The 11,760-nt window shown below is 41.3% G+C and overlaps 1 protein-coding gene across 3 annotated transcripts in view; it reads left to right on the forward strand.

Moving 5' to 3' along the window:
• Positions 1-10,401, forward strand: part of adamtsl5 (ADAMTS like 5) — a 37,970-nt gene extending 27,569 nt beyond the window's left edge. For all 3 annotated transcript variants that reach the window (XM_072379939.1, XM_072379938.1, XM_072379940.1), the window contains exons 9-14: positions 2,721-2,807; positions 3,262-3,425; positions 4,253-4,472; positions 7,212-7,340; positions 8,489-8,560; positions 8,638-10,401. In XM_072379939.1, coding sequence (XP_072236040.1) covers positions 2,721-2,807; positions 3,262-3,425; positions 4,253-4,472; positions 7,212-7,340; positions 8,489-8,560; positions 8,638-8,978 — 1,013 coding nt within the window. In that variant the 3' untranslated portion in view covers positions 8,979-10,401. The remainder of the gene's footprint in view (positions 1-2,720; positions 2,808-3,261; positions 3,426-4,252; positions 4,473-7,211; positions 7,341-8,488; positions 8,561-8,637) is intronic.
• The last annotated feature ends 1,359 nt before the right edge of the window (positions 10,402-11,760 follow it).

The raw sequence follows: 11,760 nt of genomic DNA on the forward strand, positions 1-11,760 counted from the left end.
GAAAGAGTGAAATCAAAAGTTCCACATTAATATCCACTGATGTCATTTACTCTTGTCCATCTGCTTGCAGACAGGCTTTGATAATCCAGGTTCACACAAAGTACACAGGCCCAGTGATGCAGATAAAGGGATCATTCTGAATTTTAGTAAGATCATTGCAGTGCACTTTTTTTATTTTGTAGTCAGTCAGAGGGAAGCTTTAGCCCAGCACCAGAAAACGTGTACAAGGGTTTATTTGTCCACATATCCAAGAACAAGAAGTGCCACAATTTGTGAGATGGTAACATTTACCCAGGCTTTTGTTCTCCATAACCTTCTTTATGACATTTGCAGCTGAACTCTAATGCACCCTCCTTCTGTCAGCTGTCACTGTGAGGCTTCTACGACCTGAGTGGCATCCACCTGTGCCTAATCGAATTCAGTGGAAATGATTAGGAAAGACACACAACTGTCCAAAGGTCTCACATTTGATAAAAGCAGTAAAGTAAAGCCATGAGGTCTACATAACTTCCCGTAGTCGTGACACCCCTCCGCATATCACTGCATTCACAGTCTTTGAGTAGAACGTGGGCTTCACTGTCTAACTTGTCTTCACTGGCTACACCTGTCACTGCACTCACTTTTGCTCTGGATCTCCCAGATTTGATCTCAGATCCTTTTTCAGAGTAGAGTTGCCTAGAAGACAGGCGCAGATCTGGCGTAGGATACAAGAACATGTCTGGACCTTTTAAACTGCCCTAAAGCACAGTATTCTACATCAATGTCAGGCAGGACAGCCCACGCTCACATTAGAGTCCTAAGAAATATTTAGCTATGAGCCAAGTTATATAGCTGAAGTGTACAATATGGCCAAATGTTTCTTAGACAAAAAACTCAAGTTAAACTTGGGTGTCTTGTATCTTGCTGGGTTCAAAAGTTCTTTTAGTTTTCACCTGATTTTAGCAGTGATTGGTCAGATGTTTGTTAATAATTGCAGTGTTGTAGATGACAGACCTGAGATCTATTTTCTCTCCTCTCAAACTCTCACAATTGATTTGACTTTTGCTTTTCTTTGCACTTGTGACTCTGTTGTGCTCACAACTGCATCACCTTTGTGCATAAAATTAGGCCCCAGTGGCATCATGAGGCCCTATGCACAGCACATGTTCTCTGTTGGTAGTATTCAGACTCAGTTCAGAGAGGATTGCTCAATGATCATTATGAAGAAGATGCAGAAGTGGGAGAAGCTTGCAGAGGAACAATTAGTGATGCAGAACACCGCCAGATCATTATGGCAAATAGTAAAGAGCTTGATAGGGACTTAAAGGAGGATAGAGGCAAAGATGGATGCAAAAAAATTAGAGCAATTCTGAGTTAAAACCTTTTCCAGAGTGCTGAGAATCTCAGACTGGAGTGAAGGTTTGCATTTCAATGAAGGCATCTACACACCATGCAATTTTTAGACATCTTATAAGTTTACTTCAGGGCGCCCTGTGACACACTTCGTAATTTTTTATGTTTGGAGACTGTACGATTACAACACCAGCTGAATCATAGTACCGTATTTTTAAGCCTATAAAATGCACCGGGTTATAAGGCTCATTAAATTAAACAAAACTCAGATAAGTCCGCTTCGTCAGCATGTCTCTGAACAGGAGCCATTTTTGGGGCAGCAGGTATAGAAAATGAATGAATGGATGCACACACCTTAGAGTTGAAGCACAGATCGTATCACTCCGCGAGGATCGTGACTACGGTGGCCCGTAATGCTCAATCCATCAAGCAGTGCAGCTTCGTAGCTTAACAAGGCCGTGCTAAAACATTTTGACAGATTTTTGAGCGCCGTGTACCACATAAAATCGGTTCTAGGTCAGAAAGCACAACCAGAATTAATCCATACATTAGGCACACTGTCGAGTTTTGAGAAAAATAAAGGATTTTAAGTGCGCCTTATGGCCCGAAAAATAGGGTATTCTGAGCAACACATATTTTAAGCATTCCATTAACACAGAATGGGTTTTATGAGCTGACAGACTGAACAATTACTGCTCAGTTGCTATGGTGCGAACTGCAATTCCCTGGTTATTTGTTTCCATGCTGCATCCTTCTTGGTGCGATCATGGTATGAGCTGCAGGAGGCTTTTTCTGCCACAACTCAGTCAGATTGTTTTTTTTTCTGAATTCCAAGTTATATGTATTTTATAAGCACTGTTCTGTTTTTTTTTTTCAATCAACACATCACTTTGTGGTACATTCCAATTGGCTGGTTAGTAGCTCTCGGTTATAGGAACTCGGCTACTGTTTTTAGCCACGATCAGATATATCCCCATGATTCTTTTATGCTGTTCATCTTTCATCTTGGAGTGCTGAAAACCGCAGCGTATACCTGGCTCGATATAATGACTGAAAGCAGACTGCCAAGAAAACACAGGTGTTGGATTCAGCAGCAGTGTTGACCTGAATCCAGAGCATGTCTGGAGATGCTCGGAAAGTGGTTGCACTCACATTCAGTGTGCAACCTGGTGGAGCTTCCCACAAAGAAAAAAGGGTGGAACTTTGAAAGGAAAGTTTTTCCAACCACCGTAGACGACCATCTCTGTCGATGGTTCTTCAACCGAGCACAATGTGAGGGCTTTGGATTCTTCTCGTGTAAAAAGGACATTTCAAGCTTTTCATTTTGAGCTAATTTACTAAAGAAGTTGGTAAAAAAAGCCTCTGAATGATTATTTCTGTTTTGCTAGGAGGGCGTTTTGGATACAATGAAGTGGCCATGATACCAGCTGGAGCCACTCACATCCGAGTCACTGATAACAGCAGGAATTATCTTGGTAAGATTCACACACACACACACACACATGTGCACACTTGCTATTACTTCCTTTACCCAGAGACAGGAGGGGCCCAGTTGTCCCATCTGGTTTTTTGACCCACTGTTTGTTTTCCAAGCAACAAAATCACTAGGGGCATCTATTCTCATCCTTGTTTATGACATCTAAATAAAACAGGACCTGAAATGGCACACTCTGTGGTTTGGAAAGTGATGCTCATACAGACTCTATCTAACCGCAGTGATAGAGCAGGTGAAGGTACTCGTTTCCACCACATGTCATGGAAAATCCCTCTCCCTGCACCAAGGGGAGGCGGCTGCCTTATATAGACTGTTGGCATATTTCCGCCTCTGACATCCCTCCTTTACTTCACCTTGACCCATGTGAACACATATATGAAAAAAGTTTGTTTAAAAGTTGTTCTTCTCTCCTGTCACGTTCTTCCTCCCCGCAGCTCTGCAGAATGGTCGCTCCCAGTTCCTGATCAATGGGAACTGGAAGATCAGCGTCCCGGGAGAGTATAATGTAGCTGGGACCAAGCTGCTGTACCGGCGCTCAGCAGACACCTGGGAGAGCTTTGAGGTGCCAGGGCCAACCCAGGAAGACCTCCATCTCATGGTAATAATCCCTCAAGATGCTGCAATAGGACAGATTAGTAACTAAGGGCCTGTTTGATTAAATTTGCAATAAAATCAGCTTGTGTAAGTTATTGCAGAATCGCCTCACAAAATTTGGCGAAGTAAGGAACACTTACAGTCACAATCATGTACAGCACAAAAATCTTTTTGGTAACTAGCAGAAACTCAGCAGGTCTGCAGAGAGAAAACTGCCACTTTGGGCAACTAATATACAAATCTTTCATCTCAACAGTTTTTATGGCGACGCTTTTTGCAGTGGTGTGGATGCATCTATGAGCTTGATGCTAATGCTACCACAGCTAGCTCCTGTTAGGTGTATCTTTGCCTAATTTCTATAAATTTGGATGGTTTCTCAACACGCAGACTTCCTGTAACGTTAAATAACCTGGCTAATGATGGCTAATGATGCCAGGTTAGGCTTCACTAAAAGATGAAAAAACAGTTTTTAACAGGAACAAGACTCCAGGAAGAACTTCCCATGGGGACATGAGTGGAGGTGGCGGGAAAAGGGCTTGTGATCAAAAGCATAATGTTCAGACATGGTAGAGGTAGTGTGATGGTATGGGAATGGAAGGCTGCCAATGGAACTGGGTCACTGTTGTGTATTGAAAACATAACTGCTGATAAAGTTGCTGGATCGAATCTGGACCTAATAGAGTCATATTTTCTGATAAGATTCAATTATGTTAATGTATGTAGTTGCAAAGCTTACACTCAATATTGCACAGAGAGATGATATGGACAGGGAAAGAGATAAGAGATCTCTCCAGGCCTGTCTACATGTTTGCATGCTCTTCTTTTGCACAGGTTCTGGCGACAGACAGAAACCCAGGGATTGAGTATGAGTACTGGCTGCCACCAGACCAGTACGCCCTCTACCACGAGAGGAGAAGCCCACTGCGACAGGCCCACCACACTGCCAACTACTTCCCCTGGAATCAACCAGTCACTTCAACCACAACCACCACCACTACTACTACAACCACCACCACTCGGCCTCCCCCAAACACCCCCCGACCTCACTGGTGTAAGACCCGTCCTGAGCTTCTTTTAATCAAACTTATCGCTACTGAAGTTATTCATCAGCTGTATTAAATCTTTAACTCAGCATTTTCCGCATTTATTGCTACTATGTGGTGTTTTGGTCTCTAAAAGATTTTAATTTGGATGATTGATAATCTCGAGTACCTTAAGAACCCCCCTGAGGTTTGAATAATGCACCCTGGTTTCCTTTAGCCATTTAAAATTGCAGTGGATGATGTATCCCCAAAGCAAGAGAAAGCCAGACTTTGAAACAGCTGGATAACCTTTACCCCCTCCCCTCAGAGCTCCTTCCAAAGCTAAACTTCTACAATTAGTGTATACACGGCACCCCAATCAGCTGGAAGAGCAGCGAATTAGCCTAACACCAGAAACTGTGGTAAATGCAGTCATTGGCTAACACACATACACACATGTAGCTGCACAGCACCAGCTGCAGAGGTCAGCCAATCATTGCATTTGGCCCAAATGCACTTTTGTCTTCCTAGGAATGACCCTACAAACCTGGCACACCTCCCCTTTGGTGGTTTTTACCTTTATTTTTGTCAGAAATGATGAGGCTCCAGCAGGCTGGATACAGACCATCAAAGCAAAGCCATTTTTAGGTCACTCTAAAGAGGTTCCACTGGGTTCAGGTCAAGACTCAGACTGAATCACTGGATGACTTTTCTTTTTAGGGCCTTGTGGTGTTTCATGGGAGCAGACTTCAGTGCATTACCTTGTTTTAATGATGACTTTCACTCCATTTTGATATCTTGAGTACCCTGAAAAAGAATCTTAATCAGTATATTCCGTATATTCTTCTACGTCCATCTCGTCTATCAGAGTATTTTGTCTCTTGTTGCATAAGAGGTTTTCAAGTACCTTTTGGAAAACTCACAGCCTGCTCTCACAGCCCTTTTAGTGAGAAATGGCCCCTGAGTGATCATACTACTCTAATGTCTGATTGATGGAGTGCTGCACCGATAGTCTATTTGTAACGTTCTCTCATCTCTTCAGACATTGGGTTGTTGGTTAACTGGCTGACCAAAGAACTTCTACCTCAATTACTTGGCTGGGCAGCCTGGTTTATGGTTGGACGTCTGTTGTTCTTGTGTCATTCCCCTGTTCTGTGCTTTGACACCATCATGTGCTACAGATACTCATAAAATAGACAGATGGTGTTACTTCTTAGCAAAGTCCAATAGGCTAAAGTGGACTCAAGTTGTGGAGGCATTTTAAGAACCACTGATAGATGCAGGATGTGAGTGTAATAACAAAGAGTCTGAATGATTGATGTTCACCGGATTTCCCAGTTATTCATATCTAATGAATTAACAAAATGCTTTAAATGTGTGGGACGGTTAATTATTTATAATAAGTAAGAAATATAGCATTTGGAAAACTTTCTGTATGCATTTTCTCTCTTTCAAGGGAGAAATATCGAGCTAAGATTAAGACACTACGGCATTTTACTGCCTGCAAATTAGCCATCTCACAGTAGTACAAATGAGCTGAGATCAACTAAAGCTCAGTGAGTGAAAACATCTGTGTTGTGTGGATGGTCGGAGAGAAATGACTAACCTTAAGGTCACATTTGATTTGAATTTTTTTATCTGCTTGCTGACCTCCTTAATGCTGCTGAGGAATGCAGCTGGTTTATGTCTCCTGATAAGCTGTGCTGAATCTCTCCTTAACTCCTGAAATACTCATAGTCGCCTGGAAATCTGCAAACTGCCCGAGGACTTGTGCTTTCTTTCAGGCTCCGTTCAAATATGTAGTGATTCTAAGCAGACTCTCAGGTAATATTTTCCAGCTGGTGGAAATCTGCTAAAGAGAACTGATCCCATGTTGTTGCCAGAAAAACGGTGTCGAGTTTTTGGCAACAAAGGGAACTTTTTGGTCACGATTTATCATGTTGGAGCAGGATATAATGAAGTTATTATCAATTTAATCTAAAGATACAAGGAGCTGTACTGCCTGTTTTCCACCAGCATGCTGCAGAGCAAATTCCTCCTACGAGAACTGTCCCACATTTTATATGTTTCAGAACGTGTATCATTTAAATTCTACAATGAAATGAAACCATAATGGATAATAAAACATTTTTCCAACTCTTGATAGTCCGGTTTAATCCTGTTATGAGCCCCTTTTGTGTGTCCACACATTTGCAGACTTTCCTGCTTTATAGCAAATACATACTGGGGGGTGTGGCGTCCTTTTTGTTGTTGTTGGTGGTGTTTTTTTGAGGTAACACATGCTGATATAATATTGAATTGAACTGCTTAGAACCCTATTAATCCTCAAAGTGTAATCAGACTGTTGCAGCTTAGATTACCGAAGGAAAAGAAAGAAGAGAGTCATTATGTACAGTTGTTGCACTGGGGAGGAATGACCTCTTGTCGTGGCTCTTATTGCAGCTTTGCTACAGAGGGTGTGCAGTATAGTCAACTATGTTTAGCAGCTTCTGCAACATTCTTCTTTTCACAGTGAGCTCCAGAGCCGTCCACAGCCACAAACACAGCCCTCAGGAGCTGGATCAGACTCACTTAAAAGTTGCATAGATGAGTCTGTAGCTTCCAGGTTTTAACCCCACCTAAATATTGACTTTACATCAGGATGTTGTCAGGTGTTGACTTATCAATATGCTGCGTAGGTTTTACACAGGCTAAAGTTAGAATTAGTCTTATAACTTATTCAGTCCTGGTCATTTACTTTAACACTCGTGTGGTTTTGTGTCCTCTAGTTTTAAAGCATTTGAAGCCACCGCGACAGCCTCTTCACTACAACCGCCCTCAGCATCCTCACCAGCCCATCGCTCGCCTGGAGCGGGAGGACAGCCACAGAAATCTCCTCCCTCAGCCTTCACCTGGAAGTATGTTCACCGCATTCCCACCCCATCAGAAACAGACATCATAAACATCAATGCACAGTGCAAATGTACATTTCTCCACTGGTTGGTTGAGAGAAAAAGCCCAACAGCGACTGCTGCACCAACACTTGATTAAATCACTCTTCCTCAGCTCGTGGAGGTGTAGAAAGTCCTCTGTAAGGTTTAGATGATGCCAAACTGAGCCAGGTTGCTCAATGATCATTATGAAGAAGATGCAGAAATGGGAGAAGCTTGCAGAGGAACAATTAGTGATGCAGAACACCGCCAGATCTTTATGGCAAATAGTAAAGAGCTTGATAGGGACTTAAAGGAGGATAGAGGCAAAGATGGATGCAAAAAAATTAGAGCAATTCTGAATTAAAACCTTTTTCCAGAGTGCTGAGAATCTCAGACTGGAGTGACCAAAGTCCTCCCAGGGACAGATCACTGCAGAGTCTGCAGGCAGAGAAACCAAACATGAGGAACGTGTCGGCATGGACCAACATCTGACTCAGCATGCAGTTTACACACTTACCATCAAACTCCTCCGTCCCTGGGAGACCAGTGTCAAAGCTACAGTGAAAATAGAAAGAAAGAGATTTAGAAGTTAGAAATAGCTGAGCTGTAGTTAGATTCTGCTGTGGAGACGCTGGGTGGAAACAACAACATGTGAGCGTAGAAAATGATCCGACTCACCGTTTCTGTCCAGGTTTGGGAGCTTTGCTCTTGAACTGTCTGCTCTCCTTCTGCTTCTGCTCCTTCAGAGGCAACGGCCTTGTTGCCCTCTGCTGCTGCTGCAGAGTGAACCATAACCCAATAAATGTAAAAAGTGGTTTTGGTGGACACTTCACATTCAGCAGCTTAATAAGGAGCCCAAACGCACCACACAGCCAGAGTCATAAAGGATCTCTGTGGATCGCACGTCAAACATACCTTCTCTGTTATCGTCCTGTGGAAGCGTGCTAATGAGCTCAACACCAAACTTGTTTGAAGCTTTGATATAATTTTGGGCAGTGGTTCAGTGGCCTGCAGCAAGGCTAACTGATGTCAGCCTTTTAATGTAACTGCCAACAACAAAGACTGTAAAATGACACGAAATCTTACTTATCAGGTCTGTACTTGTGAGCTTACCTGCTCGGTTTATTCCTCAGGGCATTGCGGCCAATGTCTGCGAGTTAAAGGTCGAAGGGAACGACAGAGACAGTATTGCCAAAAGGACTTTGGTGAGCCTGAATTTGAAAGTTTTACTGTATGAACGTTTGACGTAATGCTAACTTATTGCATCTCCATTCTTTGTCAGTATTTCGGGCCAGAGTGTTTGGGAAGCTGTACAGAGGCGAGGAGACTCGTTACGATGTCCAGATCCTTCACAGCTACCGGAACCGCTTCCGCCTGGAGCACCGGGAGTTCCTCTGGGTCCCTAACGTCTGTGACTGTCCTCACCTGGAGGTGGGGAAGCAGTATATCATCATGGGGCGTCGCCACATTAACTATGAGCACACGCTGAACCGCATCCTTTTGGAGGAGGACAGCTATGTCGTGCCGTACAGACCCAGAGAGGATGAACTGCTGAGACCGCTTGAAAGGCTCTGCAGCAACAGAGGACCCAAACAGCCTGCTGAGCTGAGGAGAAGAGTATAGTTTGTGAGTGTGTGTATCAAAGATTGGGGCTTGTACATAATTCGTCTGCCATATTTCATTTGTGGACTTTCAAACTGCTGGCCTGATGAATTCTACAAAGTGTAGCATGACTGGAGGAAGGTTTCAGCCTCATTTGAAACTCGCCTCATTAAGAAAACCAAAAGAACTCCATGTTTATTTAAAAGCCTGACCAGCTTACTGTACCATGCAAAGCACTTTAGGTGGATGCTTGTGCCCACCTTAAACAAATACCAAAGAGAAGAACACTGAGTGAAATAGCCTTTTTGTTATTGCTGTTTTACCCCAGCAGTCAGTTGTTTTTTTATATTGTATTTGTCTGTTTATGAGTGTGTGTGCATGTGTGTGTGAACTTCACAGAAAAATCCATGGAAAGAAACTGCTGCATTGAACTTGACTGAACTTTCCTTCTGAGGACGCATTATCGAGGTTCATTTGATGTTCAAAATCATTCACATATTCAGTTGCATTTGTGCAGCAGCAAGTATTTGTGAGACAAATGTGAGCAGCAAATGCTGAGCTGATTAAGTTTTGTGTCAGTCGGGCCGACATTTATGCAGCCCGAGTCTGATGCCTTTTTTAAACTCTTTCCATGGCAGACATGTGAGTTGAAATAGAGCTGTTAAAGATCGGTCCTCTCATCTCATTGCAGTAGAAAAAGTATGAAGAGCAAGGAGAGTCGCAGAGCTGGTCCCAGAGCTACAGAACTATCCCGTTTCCAGGTGTATTTCAGGATTTCTGCGGTCCAGTTGGATATCCCGCTGGCAATCCTGGAACCATTCAAAAGAAGCTATTTTTGGTCAAAGTTTTCTATTTACTCATTTCTAACAATATATCGCTTTAATATATATTTCTGTGTAAAATCATAACACTTCATTTGTGTGCAACTCGTTTAATGACTTTCATGCTTTCTGTTGCTCATTTGTGGTATTCATTTTTGGCTCTTTGATACTTTACATGAAATATATTTTTAGAAATACAGTATTTTATTGTGTGGCACTGATTAGCAGCAAATAAAGTTTTGCATAACTCGACTATAGTTGTTTTGAGAAAGCTTGCTGTCTGTTAAACAGTCAGTTCAATTTTGTGCCTTGTTCTATGCATTTGGAGCCTCAAATTTGCTCTCAAACCTCACAAAATTGGGCCAAAAGAGTTTTTTTAAATCTATATAGTGTATAAATCGTTATTACTCACTCAAATATGGAAGTAAAGATATGCAAACACCAGTTTATGATTAACAAACCAGACATGAAAACAACATTTGTAAGAAAAACATTGTATTTACAAAAAGCTTTAAATCTACAATAAAAGAAAAACACTACATTTTAATGCAGATAATGTAACAAACTATACATATATGTTATGAACCGAGCCAGATTTCTGCTCATTAACTGTAAAAAACAAAGACTCGGACTCAGTTTCCTTTCAGGAGACGGGAGAGTAGTGGGAATCAGCAGGTTTCAGGTATCAACACGAGGATGAAGGGGGGGATTTAAGATTCACAACATAGTCCTGAACAGTATCTTAAAGACTTGGCTACTTCATCTGAAGCCGTGAGACAGAAGGTTTCATCCCAATCTGGAACCCACTGCTTTTAATCTTTTGAATTTTTATGAGAAGTTCAGTTATTGACGTTTCTAAACGCGAATGAATCCTGGCCGGATGTAATTTTTAGAAGTGAAAGATGTAAAGCAACATGACGCAAGCTTCATACATTTTTGTTTAGCTGCCTTTAAGTTGATCTAGAAAAATCTTACGTAAGCATGTAAAAATCAATCTGCAGAGATGATTTGTTCCTGTGATCTTGGACACTTCAGGTCGTATTTAAACACATGAACACATTTTTCTTTGGTTCTGGCCACGAGTTAAGAAACAGAAGCTTAACAGGAAGTTAGAAAATTCATCAAAACATTCAATTAAATCTGTTCTGTCTGAACATGTGTTGGTTTGATACTGTTAGCACTAAATGAAATAAAGCTCACAAATGTTCTGTATAACTGCACAGTTTTCTTTTCATTTCAGCTCCATCAGAATAAAGTTGAATTCTTGAACAAACTTGAAGCAGTTTGACTGCAGGTTGTCGAACAATATCAAACTAATGCTAATAACGGTTCAATATCAAACTATTTCCAATAATAGTTTAATATCAAACTGTTTCCAATAGCAGTTCAATATCAAACTGTTTCCAATAACGGTTCAATATCAAACTATTTCCAATAACAGTTCAATATCAACATCAAACTGTTTCCAATAACGGTTCAATATCAAACTGTTTCCAGTAACGGTTCAATATCAAACTGTTTCCAATAGCAGTTCAATATCAACATCAAACTGTTTCCAATAACGGTTCAATATCAAACTGTTTCCAATAACAGTTCAATATCAAACTATTTCCAATAGCAGTTCAATATCAACATCAAACTGTTTCCAATAACGGTTCAATATCAAACTGTTTCCAATAACAGTTCAATATCAAACTATTTCCAATAGCAGTTCAATATCAACATCAAACTGTTTCCAATAACGGTTCAATATCAAACTGTTTCCAGTAACGGTTCAATATCAAACTGTTTCCAATAACAGTTCAATATCAAACTGTTTCCAGTAACAGTTCAATATCAAACTATTTCTAATAACGGTTCAATATCAAACTGTTTCCAATAACAGTTCAATATCAAACTATTTCCAATAACAGTTCAATATCAAACTATTTCTAATAACGGTTCAATATCAAACTGTTTCCAATAACAGTTCAATATCAAAC

This window comes from Leuresthes tenuis, unplaced genomic scaffold (assembly GCF_036924035.1).
Source record: "Leuresthes tenuis unplaced genomic scaffold, fLeuTen1.0.hap1 SCAF_2, whole genome shotgun sequence".
Taxonomy (NCBI): domain Eukaryota; kingdom Metazoa; phylum Chordata; class Actinopteri; order Atheriniformes; family Atherinopsidae; genus Leuresthes; species Leuresthes tenuis.